This window comes from Notechis scutatus, chromosome 3 (genome assembly GCF_049901735.1).
Source record: "Notechis scutatus isolate UNSWTSFEM ecotype Mainland chromosome 3, rNotScu1.2, whole genome shotgun sequence".
Classification (NCBI taxonomy): domain Eukaryota; kingdom Metazoa; phylum Chordata; class Lepidosauria; order Squamata; family Elapidae; genus Notechis; species Notechis scutatus.
Genome location: NC_142011.1, coordinates 75,130,149 through 75,150,367, shown reverse-complemented (window position 1 = coordinate 75,150,367; position 20,219 = coordinate 75,130,149). Strand labels below are relative to the sequence as shown.

Here is a 20,219-nt window from a genome sequence, read left to right as displayed (position 1 = left end):
AGCAGATGATATATTATATTCTTTTGGAATAAACTTCACTTCTGATTCAAGCAGCTGCCTACGCATTTTAAGGTGATTCCTGGCTTAGAAACAAAGATTTTAAATAGAGGTCCTGTCAATAAAAGTCCCGATGCCTACGAGGACCTTTAACTGATCGCGTCCTTCCCAATTAAGCGCTTCAGAGGAACAGATTTTTAATATCAATGGCCTTCATCATTTTTGCTCAGCATCGCCACGAGGCTTGGGATCCCCCCCCACCCTCCCCCGGTTAAGATTTAACCGGCTCTCCCTACACATCGGGCATCTCGACTCCCGGAGTAAAAACAATCGCAAACTTTGGGAAAAGAAAAAAAGAGGCGGAGTTATATTAGCAGTCGGTAGCCAATGACTGCTCTCCCTCCTTCTTGGGTCCTGCGGAGAGGCAAGATGGCTGCCTCCAGCCCGAGCCGGTGTCTTTTTCCTGTAACAACAGCGCTGCTGTTTCTTTTTTTCAGCCGCTGCAGTTTGGCGGTCGGTCAAGGAGCGCAGGTACGCCGCGAATGGCAAGGGGGACGGCTGGCTGCGCGCCTTTATTTCTACCTTGCTTTTGTTTTGTTTTTTTCTTTTCCTACCGTGGGGTGGATTTGAAACCCAGGACTTGAATTTCCGTTTCCGTGGGCTGGTCTTGGTTGCATTGAGCAAATGCAACCAGGGTGGCCCAAAGGCGACCGCCTTAAAAACAACAGCGGGCCGGGGACTTTTAAAATCTAGCTGTCGCTTTGCAATTTAATGCGGTGTTGCAAATGTCTATCCGGAGTGCTCTGCACCGGCGCGTGGACTCTGCTTTCTCTCTTCCGGGCTGTCATTGCAACCCTGGAGAGCGAGAGAGGAGTGGGCCGGCCTGGCTCTTCGGGGGGGGGGGGGTCGCTCAGGTCGGATGCTCGACCGCCCCCTGACGGCCTTTGTCGGAGACTCGGCTGCTGCTGCTGTTGCTTTCTGTCCTTGCTCTTTTTACCCATGAAATTTCAAAACCCCTGGGATGATCTCGCCACAGCAGAAGCAGTTAGAACGGTTACCTTTCCTAGAAATCGAATTATAACCTCTCTCTCTCTCTCTCTCTCTCTCTCACACACACACACATGGAGCCCAAAATTTCTGTTGCTAAGTGAAACATTTTAAGCGAATTTTGCCCTATTTTACCTTTCTTGCCACAGCTGTTAAATGAATCATGTAGGTTGTTAAGTTAGCAACACAGTTGTTAAGTGAATCTGACTTCTCCATTGACTTTGCTAGTCAGAAGGTTGCAAAAGGGGATCACATGATCGTGGGACACTACAACCATCTTAAATATGAGTAGTATCCAATAGTTGATCATGTGACTATGGGGATGTTGCAATGGTTGTAAGTGTGAAAAATGGTGGTAAGTTACTTTTTCAGTGCTGCTGTAACTTTGCACACTCATTAAATAAACTTGTAAGTCAAGGACTACACACACAATCTACATATACTACATATAATATATAATATATAATAAAATAAATTATCCCAGCTGTTGCCTTTCATGCCTGCCTTTTGTGGAGCTTAGCCAGCAGTCCTTCTAGTGGGCTGAGGGAAATGCAAAGTGCATGAAAAATGGCAGCCTGCTGGCATGTAACCCTCATCTTCTGTGTTCTGTTCATATGGGAAGAGAAGGAATGGTTAGGAAAGAAAAAGTTTAAAAAACACTTATGACCATTGCAGCATTCCCATGGTCATGTGATCAAAATTCAGATGTTTGGCAACTGATTCATATTTATGATGGTTGTAGTGTCCTGGGTTCATGTGATCTTTTGTTACTTTCTGATGAGCAAAGTCAGTGGAGATGATAGATTCAGTTAACAACCATGTTACTAACTTAACAACTGCAATGATTCACTTAACCGTAGCAAGAAAGATCATAAAATGGGACAAAACCCACTTGGTAATTGTCTTGTTTAACAACAGAAATTTTGGGCTCACGTTGAGGACTATCTGTATACTGATTTTTGCATTCCATGGAGTTGAATTATCTAGGGCTTTTCTACTTAGTCTTTGCTATAATCTCTCCAGTTTTCACTCATATACATTAGTGGCAATAATACAGGAAAAAAGGCCTCAGTGTGAGTGGAGAGAAAGAGATACAACTCCCCCCCTCTTCTCAAGGATAACCCAGAGGCAGGATCTTGGTCTTCTCCTCCATCAACATCATCACTTATATCTCATTTTTCATTCAAATGCTCAGGGTGGCATACTTAATGCTGTCCTTCTGTTTGGCTTTGTTTTTTTCTTTATAACAAGAAACCCTGAGGTGGGTTGCATTGAGAGAGACGTGACTATTTCCAGTGAGCTTCTAAAGCCTTAAATACTATGTAGTAGAAGCTCAATCTCACATTCCTTATCCAACATCTTTTAATCACTACTCCTCACTGACTCATTGACCTTTCTCGTTGTGGGAATCTCTCTACAATTCCAGAAAATGCTGCAAAACTGTTTTAACAGAATTCTAACAGATCAACAGACTTGGAAGGGACCTTGTACTCTAGGTCATCTAGTCCAATCCACACCCAAGCAGGAGACCTGAGACCATTTCTGACAAATGAGTCCAGTCTCTTTTTGAAAGCTTCCAGTGATGAAGCTCCCACAACTTCTGAAGGCAAGCTGTTCCATTGATTGTTCTCACTCTCAGAAACTTTCTCCTTATTTCTAGGTTGAATCTCTCCTTGATCAGTTTCCATCCATTATTCTTTGTCTGGCCTTCGGGTGCCTTGGAAAATAGCCTGACCCCTTCCTCTCTGTGGCAGCCCCTCAAATATTTGAACACTGCTATCATGTCTCCCCTGGTCCTTCTCTTCACTAGACTCGCCAAGCCCAGTTCCTGTAACTGTTCTTCCTATGTTTTAGTCTCCAGTCACCTAATCATCTTGGTTGCTCTTCTCTGCACTTTTTCTAGAGTCAACATTTTCTCTGTGGGAGTAGCTGAATAGGAATCAGATTATGCAGCACTTTGTATTATAATGCAGAAAAATACTTTGGAATGTGTGAGTGTACAAATGCATAAAATGAACCAAATGTGTTTTCTCTGAAATCATGGGGCAACTACTGGGGGAGCTACCCTGCAATCTCCAGGAAACATGATGCTTTAAGAAGTTGCAAACAAGCACTCTTTTTAAATTCCAAATCACTACTTGGCCTTCAGATCTAAAGTGCTACAAAACTGTAATCAGTAGGAGTTCTGGTGGCGGTGCCAGAAGTTCTTGGGCCCCCAAGAATAGCCCATGTAACACCACTGTTCCATGAGCTGCATTGGCTGCCAGTTTGCTTCCAGATTCAATTCAAGGTTACCTTTAAAGCCTTCCATGGTATGTGTCCAGACCTCTTGCAAGACTGTCTCATTCCACTGGGATTGGCCAGCAAAGAAGGCATGTCATGGGCCCATCAGTCTGATTATTCTAGCTGGCAGGATCCAGGAGAAGGGCCTTTTCTGTCTTTCACCAGCTCTATGGAACATCTTGCCTGTCCCCTCTCCCCCCTCCCCCCCAGTGTGAGGTTCACCCCAACCCTCCTGATCTTCTGGAAAAGCCTAAAGATCTGGCTCTGCCAGTTAGCTTGGGGCTTCAGTGGGAGAGTATCACAGTGGAGTGGTTGATCAATTAATATCAGATCCTACTTTGCCCCCATCCTATTCCCTTTTAATCGGGTGAATTCTGGATTTTATTCTAACTTATTTATGGCCTTAGTTTATATAGTTTTTATTTTTATGATTGTAAGCTGCCCAGAGTTATCTTGAGGTAAGATGTGTGGCCTATAAAAATTTTTAAGTAAAGAAATAAATCCTTAATTACGTGATTATCTCAAGCAAAACCCTGGAGTTAGGGGGATGTAGTGCCATTTTCCCAATTTTGTATATTCCTTGTGCATGAGTTCCATTTTTTCTTAGATTTCCCTCTCCCCTCCTCCCCATTTCATTTTGCTGCTGGAGAGTGGTGCCAAGTCTCAAAATCTTTGTTTCCAATTTTCTATATATATTATATGTACATGACAATATAAAAATAATGTTGATTTTTGATTTTTAAATGTAACCAAGTTGTTCTGGATCTCATTCAGAAGTCATGCATTCATGCATTTTGTTTCCAATAAAAGCTGGTTGAATCTGTCGAGAAAACCAACAGAGAGACTTGGGGTAATAGAGCACTGATTTATTTGTTGGTCTTTTCAGTTGGATGATGGAGGATTTGCTTGGCTTTCACAGTTATAGCCTTTAGCAGATTTATTTATTTATATTTGTTAAGGCTGTTTAATTGATTTATGTTTTCTTGAAATAATGGTTTTAAAAAGAACGACTAAACATGTACTTGCTTTGTTGTATGTTGCATCAGTCAACTTGTTTCAACAATTCTATTTCAAGGATGGGAACGGATTGAATACACAGATTACAGAACAAACTGGATAATTACATAAAATAGTATTCATTAGACCAGTAGTTCCAATTTATTTGTCACACTGCTGTGATGATAATCCATTTGCCCAAGCTCTGGAGATTGAGAAAACAAAACCTGGCATTTTTTCAGGTCAACTAAATTAATGTTTCCCCCAAGAGTTCTATTTAGATATTTAAGCTGGATGTCAGGAAAAAAAACCCACACAATAAAGCCAATTGTGACTAAGCGGACAGAGTTAGCAGTTATGTGGTATTTTCCTCAAATGACCTAGAATTGACATTGAAAGTCTGTTGAATATTAGATAAATTTTAAGGCTGCAATTAAATACAAGCTTTAAATAATCCAAACCAGCTTTTTCCAATTGCATAGCAGAGAACAGTTGTCTTATTATTTTCAGTAGTGTTCAAATCAGATTGAACAAAGACATTAATCAACCCAATCTTGAAACATTTATGTGGCTGAAAAACAGCTCAAGAACAAAAAATCAAAGAAGAAAACAACCCATAATACTATGATAAACTAAAATTTGAAAACAAAATGCATTTCTTGCTGATTTAGTTCTTATTTGTTCTAAAAGGCAGAGATTGACTAATTTCGAAACAAGCAGGGACAGAAAATTGAATTCATAATTCAATAAACTAATTGTAATAGTAAATCTATTTGAGATATTATGAGTTCCAGGACATAAAACTCTGTATTTCAGTACCTCAAATGTAAATATTTTTTTCGTATCCAGATTCTGGCACCATGGGGAAAATATGCATTAAGTGTTCCATTTAACCAACTTTCAATTTCAGTGATTGATAATGGCTAGTCTAACTAAATCTTTCACATTGATCTAATTATTTTTTTTTAAAAAAATACTTAGCTAAGACTAACTCAAAATTGGCTAATCTGAGGTAAAGAAATAAGGATCAAGTTATCAACAAAAAGGGAAATAATGTATTTCTCTCACATAATTTAGCTAAAAAAAAAATCACACAAAAATGTAGCGTTGTTGACAAAGAGGTTAAAAAAGTAGAGTCGGGTCATAATCTTTGTTTACCCCCTAAGAAACTGAGATGTTATCAAATAGATGACATTCTGGGAAATTTCACATCACTGTTTGAATTCTTATGCAGAGACTGTAATAAGGATAGCATGGTCCAAGATTGGTAATCAGCTAGGAAGATTTTATTAATTTATAATTCTGTTATTCAAGAAAATAAACGCAGACTATTTATTACAACCATTCATCATAAGCTTAGTATAATTTTTAAAAGTCCCTCATGTTACAATTATGGATTTCTACTGCAATATTTTATAGCATTCCTGAGTACAGTACATTATTTTTGAGAAAGAATGAAAAAATCTTTTATTGTGAAGTATTTGCAAATCATATATTATGGGATACATTTCTTTATGATCATTTGAGGGTTTTGGCTGAGTGGCATTTGATAGTGGGGCAGGAATCTTGTCAAGTATTGTCAGACTTCATACATTTATTTTAATCTGAATGATAAGCTTCTGTTCTGTTAAAGGAGGAATGCATCCAATCCAGTTTGTTTTTAGAGGATTAAAGGAGAAAAATGTCTGATCAGTTGGATCATTCTGGCTTAATTCACATTTTTCCTGGTTTGCCAATTTTGATTCATTGAGGCTAATTTCTGCAATTCCTGTGGTGAAATGAAGTATGCTTTCATTTGGAATAAGTGATTTTTTTAAAATATAGTTTTGTTTGTGCTGTGAAGACTTTCCAATAAATAAAATGATGAAATAGCATTAAGGAATTGTAATTCTTTTTTATATTGCAAGTATTTGCAGTACTGAAATCAAAGTTAAATTTTACTAACTGGGATGTCTGAGTCTTTTTAAGCATTCCTTATGAATTTCTGCTTTTGTTTTGTTCTTTTTTTCCTCTTTGGTTGCCATCTTTGGTCAGCTTTCAAGACAATGGAGAGAATTCTTTGTTGTTCTTTGATATGATCCATGAAAGGCTTTTTATACATGCAGTGCTACCAGATTAAAGATTTATTTAAAACAAAGCAAACTTATATGGAGAAAAAATTCTTCTAAAAAGGGAGTCATATTTTGGATAAACATACACAGGATTGTTCTGTACAATTTCATAAATATATCAACTGGTACGATATTTATTCTAGTTAATGTTTTCAATTAAGTAATAAATAACTTTTGATTGGATAAAAACATATTTAAAATATTTATGGAATTTGTGTTTGTGTGTACGTGATGCTATTTTATTTATTTGTATAATTTATGTATTTTCAGGATCAAGCAGAACAATTTTTTAGAAGTGGACATACAAACAACTGGGCCGTTCTGGTAAGATAACCCAGCCTAATTGAACCTAACTTAACCTAAACAAATATATTGGAATATACCAAATGGTACCACTGAAAAGAAAAGATTGCTTACCTCTACAGTGATAAAATTGCTTTTCATGCAAAGCTAGTGGATTGGATCTGATCCAATCTCATATTTTATATCTATTTACAAAAGAGAATAAAACATAAATAATTCTATTTAAATACCTGTAAAGCATTAGACTCACCAATGCTTTTTTTAAAATAAAACTTTTTCAGATTTTTTCCAGAAAAAGTTATCCTTCATACTCACCTTGACCATGATTTATTAATTTACTTATGCTGTATACTGTAGGAAATATACGCATGTGTGAGAGAAGAAATAATACAGAGTAGGGAGGTCTTTGAAGATTTTACTGCAGGCATTAGTCTTCAGTTGAGAGAGAATGGTTTTGCAGTTTGAAGAATTTGTCTTTAGTGAAATTTCCAAATAAGCTGTAGCTCAGTGGCCCATTTATTCCTGCACAGTCATGTTGTTGTATTAAAGCTGCAGATTTTATTTTTGTCCTCTCTGTCTCTCTTTTCTCTCTCTCTCTCTCTCTCTCTCTCTCTCTCTCTCTCTCTCTCTCCACACACACACACACACACACTCTCTCTCCTCTTAATCTGTTTAGGTGTGCACATCTCGATTCTGGTTTAACTATCGCCATGTGGCCAATACTCTCTCGGTTTACAGAAGTGTCAAGAGACTTGGAATTCCTGATAGGTAAGAAGAGCCTTCTAAAATGGTATCAAGTACAAATAAGGTAGTTACTCTGCTAAGGTGATCCTATACTTGTCTAATCTTCCATTTTTAAAAAATATCTATGTATGTTCATTAGACAGGTTCTAAAAGGAAATACGAAAAAAAGAATGAAGTTGAACTATCCTGAATGTTATAGCTTTCTATAATACTATTAATTAGTCATAAATAATTCACAATATTCAAATCAAATACCTTTATTACAGTCTTTGATCAGCTTTTTCAAATATTATAGCCTTTTAAAATATTAAGAATTACTAGTAAACCTTGAGCTAAAAGTAGGCTTCCAGAACCATAGTTAACACAATATAGGTCACACCTTTGCCATCTCTGTTTTCTTATGCTTTTTTTGTATATAGGTGTTTTTCTGTTAATAGCCAAATATATTTTCCTTCTTCAATATAATATTTTGATCAGATTACTTCAGCATTCTTGGTGATAGTTTAACAGATCATAGCATAAGAAATGAGGTATCAGTACATTTCTAAGCTAAAACATTTTGGCTTGATCTTTGATGTTCCAAATCTTAATGAATTTGGCTGGAAAGCACTTAGTCTTAATTAATTCATTTGTGAGGCAGTTAAACAACATATTTGTATTTATGCTTAGGCAATTCTTTTTAAACCACAAATACATTACTACCGGATTAATTGTCTAAAATTTCTCCCGCACTAGCATATTGAAGTAAATTGTTTCATAAGTTAATTAGTTATATGCCTGTTCATTAATTTGATTTTAAAAAATGTTTGATAAGTTAATTAGTTACATGCCTTTTCAAAAATTTGATTTTTATTGACAATTGTAAAAAGTATAGTTCATGTCTAATCTAACATTGCAGGTATTAGCAGAGAAATATATTCATAGACATAGGCATATATTTAACTATGGATTTGAATGAGAGAGGCATATATTTAACTATGGATTTGAATGAGAGGAAGATTATATATTTTTTAAAAAATAGAAATACACAATTTTTAACACAAGTATATACAGAACACTCATTATCTGGTTAATACTAGAAAATTCATCACAGTTTGTCATTGTTTTTCATAGCCTGAAAAATAGGTGACTTTGTTTATGATGAAGAATTATGAATTCAAACGACTCAAAAATGTAAATGTGACCATGTTGCATAGACATTTTTGCAGACTGAAGAGATGGGATATAAACATAGTGACCATTATTTCTTGAGAAAAAAAAGACAAATCTAGAAAAGGAACAAATCTGAAATAGTTCATAAGGATAAAAAAAGCCTGTTTATAACTTTGCTGTACAATAGATAACATTGTTTCTTTACAAAGGAAAGTCCAGGAGCAAAATCAAGAAAGCAATTAATTAATTTAATCTAAAGGACAGCTTTCTGAAATAAAGAACTATAATAAAGGATGTATGTTCACTCTACAAGCGTCTATGGAGATTCTCATTCATCCAGGTCATGGTTGTCCCTTTTTCAAGAGGCAACTGGACTTTCTTGTTGTTATTCCTTGAAGTTGTTTTGCTTCTCATCCAAGAAGTTTTTTCAGTTCTTCAGAGAGGACTGTTCCATTTTAAGTTTCTCTAATTTTAACATTAGAGAAACAAACAAGCACTTCACAAACACATGGCATTAACATAGGAGAACAAACCTATCGAGTCTATCTGCATTTGAAAGACAAAGGTTCCTCTTTTGAAGATAGCATGGACAGAGAGGACCACTGGTTTGAAAGAGGGGTCAAAGAGACCCATCTACATTAAAATTGAACAGTCCTCTCTCTCAACAAACAAGGAGGGTTATGACACCACTTATCTCCTTTGTACAACAGCAGTCCCAAAAAGGTTCCATACCCATTTGTAGTATTCAGGGGATCCTTTAGATACAGATAAACCTCCAACTGGCCTCAATGACTCTTAAAGAGAATGCTAAAAATGCAAGCAATATGAATCCTTCCATTCCCCACTATTCAGTCAGAACTGAAAAAGCTTCTTGGATGAGAAGTGAAACATATTCAGGGAAAAACAAAGGAAGTCCAGCTGCCTTTTGAAAAAACATCTTTGGGACATTTAAATACAAATCAAATAAATAAAAGCCCAGAATTAATAAAAACAGTGTAGACCAAAAGATCTTCCAGGTTTGGTAGCATGTTCCAAAAATTGCCTGAAAACAGGAGAGATATTTTTTCTCCAGGGACATAAATATGAAATGGATCCCCAAGTTTAACTAAATTGTCAAACATTGTAAGTGGCAATATCCAATATTGCTCCTTAATTGGGGATTCCAAAGACTGAGCCCAGTACTTTCTGCTTAAGTTAGATCTGCCAATTGTCCATGGCTTACTCCCTCCATTAGCATCTATACTAATGATAAAGCAATGATGAAGAAACCTGATGAGTAACAATGAGAGAAAACAAAACAAAACAGATTGATTTCCATGGTGAGCCAACCACCTATTCTTTTGAAGTATTATTTTGAAGTATTATTGAGTTTCGTAAATTGCATAGAATTTAATTCATGTGCAAATACATAACATTAGCCTTATTAACTTTTAAGAGCTATGTTTTCATTCCGTGTGAAGTTTTGGCTTAGTCACAGAATGCCTTGCATAGAAAAAAAGATTAAGAAGCTATTAAACAGCCTTTCAAAGTTAGCAGACCATGTATGTTTATTGAGGCTTTGTGTTGCTACTGCACTCAAATTGTGTATTCAAATTCATTTATTTTCTTCCCAATTAGTCATATAGTCTTAATGCTAGCAGATGATATGGCCTGCAATCCAAGAAATCCGGCTCCAGCCACTGTGTTTAGTCACAAAAACATGGAACTTAATGTCTATGGAGATGACGTGGAAGTGGATTACAGAAATTATGAGGTTAATTCTTAAATACATTCTTTATTAAAACGTAGAAGGGTAATTTGGAAGGAGATAACCTTTAAGTCAATTGATTTGATGAGAACTTGCAACTTCTTGGGCCTCAGAGTTGTTCTTCAGCACATTCAAAATGATGTATGAGTTTTAGAACTCCACATGCTCTGATATCAAAATCTTTAACCTACCAAATCTAGTCAAATCATTGTTTAATTAGTGCGATATATCAATAACTCACTGATTGTAGGTAAATTGATATATTTTCCTCATGTTTAATAGTTTAACATAGTGATGATCCTACCTAAAACCTTTTTAGAATAGAATAGAAATAAATAGAAATAGAATATAATTCTTTATTGTCCAGAAATAGAATAGAATTCTTTATTGGCCAGAAATAGAATAGAATTCTTTATTGGCCAAGTGTGATTGGACACACAAGGAATTTGTCTTGGTGCATATGTTCTCAGTATATTCATCAAGAATCATAAAATGCAACACTTAATGATAGTCAAAGGATACTAATAAGCAATCAAACCATACTAGGAAACAATAAAAACAATATAAGTTGTAAAGATACAAGCAAGATGGATATAGCCATAAGTGGGAAGAGGTACTAGTAAGGATGAGAAGAAGAATAGTAATACAATCTTAGTAGTTAATTTGACAGTATTGTGGGAATTAGTTGTTTAGCAGGTTGATGGCATTCGGGAAAAAACTCCTTGTGTGTTGTTGTTCTGATGTACAGAATACATCCTTTTAAAGCAGGTATGCTTTCAAAGCTACCTTTTAAAGCAGGTATCGAAGACAAACCACAAAATTCCAAATTGTATACTGTGACTAAAGACTAAATGTATGAAATGGATTATACTTCTTAGTTGAGAGCTGGAAAGTACAGCTGTGGTCACATGATCTCCCACTTAGCAACCATTTTGCTTAAAGACAAACCTGCCAGTCCCAATTTCAGCTAAATGAGGACTACAGTACCAGTGCAGGAGTTAAGATTTTGAGCATTGTTATTGTCACTTTTGGAACTTTATTTTCAGACCTAGTAGGTGTGAAGTTTGAGATTTCATAGTAGGACTTTTTTTTTTTTTGCTTGGCAGATGGATAATTTATGATCAGGTGTTTTTAATCACTGGAATGTTGTTTTCCATAATTGTCATGCAGAATTTAAAGCTTTAAAATGTGATTATGAGCATTTCTCCATGGCAACACACAGTTGTGTTGATGTTAAGAAAATGTTGAAATTGTTTCCAGAAATAAAATAATAAAGTTTGACAGGTGCTCAAAGTACTGAATGTATATTATGGAGGCTGAAATATGATGATTTAACCTGAGCTAATAATACATTAATGAGCTGTAAAGTGCAGTAGTGTATATCTTGTTGGACAGTTCATTTGAAAATAATGCCTTTATGATTAAAGGCAAACTCTAAATAGGATGCTGTCTCATTTAGGTTACTGTGGAAAATTTTCTGAGAGTGTTAACAGGCCGAATCCCAGCAAGTGCACCTCGTTCCAAACGTTTGCTTTCTGATGACAGAAGCAATATTCTCATATACATGACAGGTAATTGTATTTTGTTTGCCATTTCCAACAACAACAATAATAAATAATAATAAAATAATAATAATAATAATAATAATAATAATAATACCTAAAGGGCTAGCTCACTTGAATACCCTGATTCTACAAAAATCAACCCTACTTGGAACAGCTTATATCCTCCGACGCTACCTGAACAGTTCCTATAGGGTCCTTGGTTAGGACTCCAGCTGTTGAGCTACCAACCAGCCCCAAAGGCTGTGAATCTCACTAAAGATTAAATAATAATAATAATAATAATAATAATAATAATAATAATAATGATGATGATGGAAATACCTCTACAGCCTTGACAGTTGCACTAATTTCTTCTGCTTTGAGACTGCATATTTCCTGTACAGTTTTTTTTGGTAGATTTACAATAGTCTTCAACTTAGAACCATTTGTTTACTGATGGTTCAAAGTTACAACGGCACTTGGAAAAATGACTTATTACAGTTTTTCATACTTATGACCAATGTATCATTCTCATGGTCACGTGATCAAAATTGCTTGGCCACTGGAATATATTTATGATGGTTGTAACTATTTTCTGACCGTTTGATAAGCAATGTCAATGGAGGACACAGATTCTGTTAACCACCATGTTACTAATTTAACCACTGTAATGATTCATTTAACAGTGGTGGCAAGAAAGGTTGTAAAATGGGGCAAAATTCACTTAATAACTATCTTGCTTAGCAGTAGAAATTTGGGGCTCAGTTGTAGTCATAAGTCGAGAACTACCTGTATTAGAATGGCTAAAGGCATGTATGTATTGGGAAAATTGAAACTAGACATCTCTTGTGAATTCAAGCTATGCAGTATATATGTATATTGAGGCATTGAAAAACCAGTGCTAACCTATTGAATCCCTGAAATATAATTAACATTTATGCCTGCAATTGATCTTGAACCCTTGAATAGTGAATTAAATATAGCATGGATTAAACTTTTGTTTGCTCCTCCCTAAAAATTGAGAGTGTCAGATTTCTAAAGTTGTCTTGGAAATGTTTGTTTGATTGTATGTGTGGTTTATCTTAATTTAATTGTATGAATTGGACTTAGTTCTCGGAATCCTCAACAATGGCCAATAAACACTCAAACATTTCATAACCATCTAAAATGGCCATTTGCATCAGTTTGGAAAAGGCCAACGTAATTATTTTGCTGATTGATGCATCACACAGTGGACAGATCCACACACTAATTCTTAATTCTGTCCTAATTCTTAATTTATAGTTTACCAATGTTAGGGTAAGGGTTAAGTCACATATCATGCTAGTTAAAAGCACAACTAATAATTTTATGGTTACTATGATATGTGATTCTCTCCAATTCTGAGCAGCTTACAAAATATTATTATAAAGACCCAACAGAAATACAGAATTATATAATGAAAGGAGAAAGTCTGAAAGAAAACCCAATAGTTACTCAAAAGACAAACATATCCCTCAAAGGATCCATCACCATTCTGACCCCTGGAGATAGCCAGGTTAGATGAGGCTTTTTAAAATAAGGGCTGGGTGAGAACTGTAGAAATCCCAGAGGCACTTGTATTTACCTCACACTTGTCTTCTGTAGAAAAGCCTAATATAATACTCCGTCCTTTACCAATACTCATTATAGCCAATGATTCATGCACAGTCAGAAACATAGCCTTAGTAACTGTTTCCATCATTCTTTGTTCTCACATTAAAATACTTATATTGCAATCAGTCATCAATGTGCAGATGGGTAGAACTAAGATTTTAAAATAAAAATCCTAGGGTAAAAACTAGGATTTTAAAGTCAGCACAAGAATTGGTCTTCAATTGCATATTACATAGCTACACAAGCAAAAAACTACATAATAAGTGTAATGTTCTGGTTCATTACAGTTGCTGTCCTTAAATCTCCACATTGCCCTCCCCCCCATTTAAAAACTCATTCCTATTCAGTTGTGGGATCTGCACAGTGAGATGGGCCAAAAGGAAACTTGGATTGTACACTTTGCAAGTCAATGGTTTATTCAGCAAATCATAACTTTAAAAAAAATGTAGCCCAGCACATATGTGAATATGGTGAATGTTTAAACAGTCTGTTCAAGTGCTATAGGCAATGTTCTAACTTAGCTTGGAACTACAATATATATTATTCTGGAAATCCAGATCTAAAAGAAAATTCAAGATGTGTGGCTGCATATATATTAGTAGTTGCAGTGACTCAGGGGAGGTTTGTAAGGACTTGGTAATTCAGGCTTCTTAAATGTTAAAGCTGAATTGATTGCTCAGGCTGAATTCCAAAGGACAAAGCAATTGCTTATCCTTTGCTTGCCTTGTTTCTTTCATCTACCTTAATATAAGCTCACTTGGTGGGTGAGAGCATATTTATGCCTAGTTAAAGTTTGATGCCAACTGTTTCGTTTGAAGGTTTCAGAAAATATTTTTGAGAATATCCCGACTTTTTTCCCCCCGTCAAGGTCATGGTGGGAATGGTTTCTTGAAATTTCAAGATTCTGAAGAAATCACGAATGTGGAACTCGCTGATGCCTTTGAACAAATGTGGCAGAAAAGGAGGTAATTTCTAACCCCCTGCTTTCTAGCGTGCCTGCATTTTTCTGCCTTTTCTGATCTACCTAGAACGTATTTACAATTTTCATTTCATTAAGTACATTTATTTGCAACCATAGGTTTTAGCAAAAATTCAGATATTGTTGCAGCAAGCTTTAATTGGTCAATTATTCCCCTCCCTACAATTAACAACACTGTCAACATCTACATTAACACTGCTCACATTTTTACCTCTTTATGACATTATGGACTATGTACCTCTAGTAGATTGTACAACTAAGCATTAAAGCCCTTTATACAAAGCAAGTCATGAACTCACTGGGCCTTTGCAATGTCCTCTGTTCAAAACTTCTATTAAAGCTGGTGTTTGTTTTTTTTAATTGGCTGGTTTGAAAATACAGGATGATCCATTGGGTCATTTGCATCACTGTTCTTTAAAGTACCACCTGGCCTCCAAAATATAAAGGTTAACTCTTAGATATTAGGGCTACGCAAATATATTGAAAGAGGTACTATGCTATGAAACTCAACTTACAAGTATGAGAGACTTCTGCAAACCTGTTCAGGGGGTGGAACGGGAATTTCATATTGAGGTTGCATGAATCAAACTATAGCAAGGTAAAAACAGGCTGTTTTTCTTTTCAAACTGTCCCAGATTCTCCCATCAGGAAACACCGTTGACTCGAAATGAACGGTCCTAATGGTTGACATAGATCTGCATTTGAAGATCTAGGAAAATATGTATGCAGATCTATATAGATAAAAAGTATATGTAATCTTGCATCAAAGGAAGTCGTAATCAAAAACCTTTGTTATTTTGGTTCTGAATGAGCAGACATATCCTTTGCAAAAAAGAAAGTCTACACAAGATTTTAGGAGGTTTATATTGAGATGGAGCTGCCTTAGTGTAAGATTTCAGGATTTTACTTTTGAATAAACACACATTGGATTGTACATTTAATCGCCAGTACTTTTTTCCTATGCAATGATGATAAAACTGGATAGTTTATAAAGATACATTATTGTCTGTTAATGGCAAAAATCCTGGATGCAAAATCTCTTTGAAGACTTATTTTAAAGTAGCATTTTGTTTACAAGGCTGTATGAAGACACCACACCTGATGGATAAAGGAAGATATGGCTTATCTCTTATATACTAGTAAGGGCTTTACTTTGTATCTGGATATTTTGTTGTGCTTGATTCTTGTAGAAGACTTAGGGACCAGCTGGCATAAACAGGCGTAAAAGATGCTTTTTTTCTCCTCCTAGGTACAATGAATTGCTGTTTATCATCGATACATGCCAAGGAGCATCCATGTATGAACGCTTTTATTCTCCCAATATAATGGCTTTGGCTAGCAGCCAAGTTGGAGAAGATTCACTTTCTGTAAGTGTATCATTTCATATGTTAACTATATATAGATAACAGTTACCAAATGAAAATCTGTCCTAGTTTGGTGGGTATCTCGCTGTATAAGATTTAATAGGAATCTTGTTTCTACTGGAAAATACTGCATTTATAGTGGAACGAGAATTTGTTTTCAATAAATAAATAAACTAATTAATAATAGTGCTATAAAGAAAAGCAAGATTTTAAAAAAATAAAAATGAAAGTACGACCCTACTTTAGGTTATTCATGACCTTCCAGGAAGTCATGACTTTCGCAATACTTTTTTTGAGAACTTTGGTATATTTTATTGCATATTTTGGAGGGCTAAAAGCACTTCTACAGAACTGTGACACTCTCTATGAAGGATGAATTTTGAAAGATAAGAAGCCGGTAAAGGATTGCTGTTTTTCTCTTTGTTGGAATAAGTTTGGTAGATTAAAATATGGAGCTAGTGTTACAGATCTATGTAGTTCCTTCCCAGCACATTCACATACAGTATTTTGCTTGGCCTTATTTATTTGTGTTCCTTTCTGTGCCACATAGTAATTATTCATAGTTTGGGAGGTTAATCAGCTGTTGACAGATGATGTAGATATAATATTGTGTCATTCTGTTTTCATTGCTAAACATTTATATATACTAAATTCAGTATTTATAACAACATTTTCTATTTGAAGCATCAACCAGATCTTGGCATTGGTGTCCATTTGATGGATAGATACACATTTTACGTCTTGGAATTTTTAGAAGAAATTAATCCAGCAAGCCAGACAAATATGAATGATCTGGTAAATACTTATTTAACTTGTTATTCATGAAACCGCTACTGGAAAACTGTGTGTTTTGAATAATTTTACATAATCCTTTTAACATCCATTGCTGTTTTCCCCATTGTCGCTGTATTACATCAAGTTGGGAAGATAACATTTCCCCCCCTAGTTTTAAACGCCCAAAATGAGATTTGCTCAAGTTAAATTAGCCTTAAATCTAGGGCTTAAATCTACATTACCTTATTAGAAAATAATCCTCTTACAGCTTGGAATCTTAGTAGCAAAGCTGTGTTTCTCATTACAACCACTATACATTGAAGTTTGAATTGTTTCTAGACTGTTGCCTACAATGCTGTTTTTCAGTTCAATTATATTAAAAGTTTATATTATGCAAGATTCAGAACATTGTTTGGTTCCTGACTCAAGATGAAAAACGTATTAGCATTGACTGAAGTTACCGTATTTTTCGGTGTATAAGGTACACTTCCCCCCCCCTCCAAAAGTGGCTGGAAATGTCTGTGCACCTTATACAGCAAATGTTGGCAAAGCCCTGCCCACCCTTTGGCCTCTGCCTCCCAGCAATTTACCTCCTTGCATCAAACAGCAAACAGGCTGGTCAGCTTCAGCACAGCCTGATTAGCACAAGCAGCTGATTGTTGGTTGGAATTGCCTCCCAATGATCAGTTGTTTCAGGCTGCAGGGATCGCCATTGCCGCCTCCCTGCGCCCCATTTTCGGTCTCCACATCCCATTTTCAGCCTCTGCGTGACCTGTTTTTGGCCTCTGTGTGCCCTCCATGTGCCATTCTGATCCTCGCCGCTCAGAACAGGTCAAAAATGGGGGCAAGCAGAAGCTGAAAACGGGGCATGCAGAGGCTGAAAATGGGGCAAGTGGAGGCGGCAATATGGCGATCCCTGCAGCCTGAAACAGCTGATTGTCAGGAGGCAATTCCAACTGACAATCAGGTGCTTGTGCTAATCAGGCTGTGCTGAAACTGACCAGCCTGTTTGCTGTTTGCTGCAAGGAGGCAAATTGCTGGAGGCAGAGGCGGATTTTTTTTTCTTGTTTTTCTCCCCAAAAGCTAAGTGCGTCTTATACTTCGAAGCATCTTATAGTCCAAAAAGTACGGTTAATTTAAGACTTAATTGCAGAGCGTAAAAAGAAGCATAAGTGATTCATAGAGCATACATTTCACGGTGCAAATGATGTGACTGCCACGTCTAATTAAAGAATCAAGTTTGTAGTTGCTAGGAAGATTTTTGGTTGTGGCACTGGAAAGGTCCTGTTTAATAGAACAAATAATCTGATGATATGAGATAGCTCCATGGATTTGACTAGTAGAAGAGAACCAATAGATCTGCCAAAGGAAGGGATCTGGGCAGTGGTGGGATTCAAATTTTTTTTACTACTGGTTCTGTGGGCGTGGCTTGGCTTGGTGGGTGTGGCAGGAGAAGGATACTGTAAAATCTCCATTCCCACCCCACTCCAAGGGGAAGGTTACTGCAAAATACCCTTCCCTCCCCATCCAACAAAGAAGACCCAGCCAATCAGCAGGGACGTGGAAGGCAGAGAATAGATGGAGGCGAGGCCAGTCAGAGGTGATATTTGCTGGTTCTCCAAACTACTTAAAATCTCCGCTACCAGTTCTCCAGAACTGGTCAGAACCTGCTGAATACCATCTCTGAATCTGGGCATTTTATGGCCTGTGGGCAGTTCCAATCTGGCTCTTAGCAGTGTGGGGTGTTTCTGGCAGCACTGGAGGTGGAAAATCATTGGCAAGGGCTGGGGCTTCAGGGTGTGAGCGTTGGCAGGGAATTATGCAGCACAGTTCCAAGTATTCAGTGGGTGCGGTTAGGGTTAGGGTGCTATATAGCAAATCAGTCTGCATATGATGAAAAATTTCCACTGATTCCTGAGGAAAAGACAGACTCCTGGCCATTCTTCCATGTATGATCTTTTATAACAGATTTTTTTTTTAACCTAAATGGAAATTCTGCATAAACATATATCCGGGTAATATGAAGCAGAAATATTGGACATATCTATATATTCATATATTAATAGATAAGGATTAGCTTGTCTCTCAAATATTTCATATCATGTTAAGCAAAGGGTTCTGGTGCACATGCTATCCACTCCTATCCTGTTTTGCAGGTTTGAGTAATGTCCTCTTTAAATTCAATCTTGCTTAACATACTATGTCAAAAGGTATGAGTTCTGAATCTCAATCTCAAAGTATTTTTTCACATGAGAGAGCAGCTGTCTAAAATCATTTAGTATTTAAGTTTACAGGTGTGCTGTTGCAGGCTACCTTGTCACTAGAAAAGATGGCATCAGTTTTGCAGTAAGCAGCTCACATTGCCAGGCTTGACAGTGATAGAACCGAGTGAGCAACTAATGGTCAGCTGAGAAAGAAGTTTCACATTATTAAATGTGACAAAATCTGTTTTTAAAAGATATATAGGGTATAATTTTGAGATTCGTAGGTAATCATTGACTTACAACCATAATTGAGCCTGGAGTTACCTTGGTAAGCCATGGTGGTTAAGTCTGACCATGCCTGATTTTATGGCTGTTTTTGTGCCAGTGATTAGGGTATCTGACAATCATTAAATGATCGTCATTTTCCCCAAAGGGCATTTTTTTGCCAGAAATTGGAAGTAAACACTGTTTTTTGGCAAAAAAAATATATTCCAAAATTATGTTCATGTGACATTAGGATGCTGCAAACAGTTGTAAACGCGGGACTGTTGCCATGCACCCATAATGCACCCACACAACTCGACCAGGGCAAAGCAATAGACGCAATCTACATAGACTTCTGTAAAGCCTTTGATTCAGTGGTACACAACAAACTACTACTAAAAATAAAATCCTATGGTATCTCTGGACAACTGAATAACTGGATAGAAGCATTCCTGTCAAACAGAAAACAAATGGTCAAAATCGGAAGCGTCCTATCAAATCCAGTACCTGTCAATAGTGGTGTCCCCCAAGGCAGTGTTCTAGGACCAACTCTCTTCATACTCTACATAAACGACCTCTGTGATCATATTAAGAGCAATTGCGTTCTCTTCGCTGATGATGTAAAGCTGTTCAATACCACAGACAATACTGCTACCCTACAAAAAGATCTTGACTATGTATCAGAATGGTCAAACAAATGGCAACTTCAAATCTCAACAAATAAATGCTCTGTCTTACATATTGGCAAAAAAAATCAGAAAATAAAATACAAGCTGAATAGTCAAGAACTTGTTGATGACCCAAGCTCTGTAAAGGACCTTGGAATACTCACCTCTAATGATCTAAGTGCTAGAGCCCACTGCAACTACATAGCCAAAAAGGCATTAAGAGTTGTTAACCTAATCCTACGTAGCTTTTTCTCTGGTAATATCACACTACTAACCAGAGCATACAAAACATTTGCTAGACCAATACTCGAATACAGTTCATCAGTCTGGAACCCACATTACGTATCTGATATTAGCACAATTGAGAAAGTCCAGAAATATTTCACAAGAAGAGTTCTCCACTCCCC

At 36.5% G+C, this 20,219-nt stretch overlaps 1 protein-coding gene across 7 annotated transcripts in view; it reads left to right on the top strand.

Moving 5' to 3' along the window:
- Nucleotides 1–400: 400 nt before the first annotated feature.
- Nucleotides 401–20,219, top strand: part of PIGK (phosphatidylinositol glycan anchor biosynthesis class K) — a 131,124-nt gene continuing 111,305 nt past the window's right edge. For all 7 annotated transcript variants that reach the window (XM_087960493.1, XM_087960491.1, XM_087960490.1 and 4 more), the window contains exons 1-8: nt 401–528; nt 6,705–6,758; nt 7,414–7,505; nt 10,251–10,386; nt 11,840–11,951; nt 14,428–14,524; nt 15,788–15,905; nt 16,587–16,697. In XM_087960493.1, the coding sequence (XP_087816619.1) occupies nt 427–528; nt 6,705–6,758; nt 7,414–7,505; nt 10,251–10,386; nt 11,840–11,951; nt 14,428–14,524; nt 15,788–15,905; nt 16,587–16,697 (822 nt within the window). In that variant the 5' untranslated portion in view covers nt 401–426. The remainder of the gene's footprint in view (nt 529–6,704; nt 6,759–7,413; nt 7,506–10,250; nt 10,387–11,839; nt 11,952–14,427; nt 14,525–15,787; nt 15,906–16,586; nt 16,698–20,219) is intronic.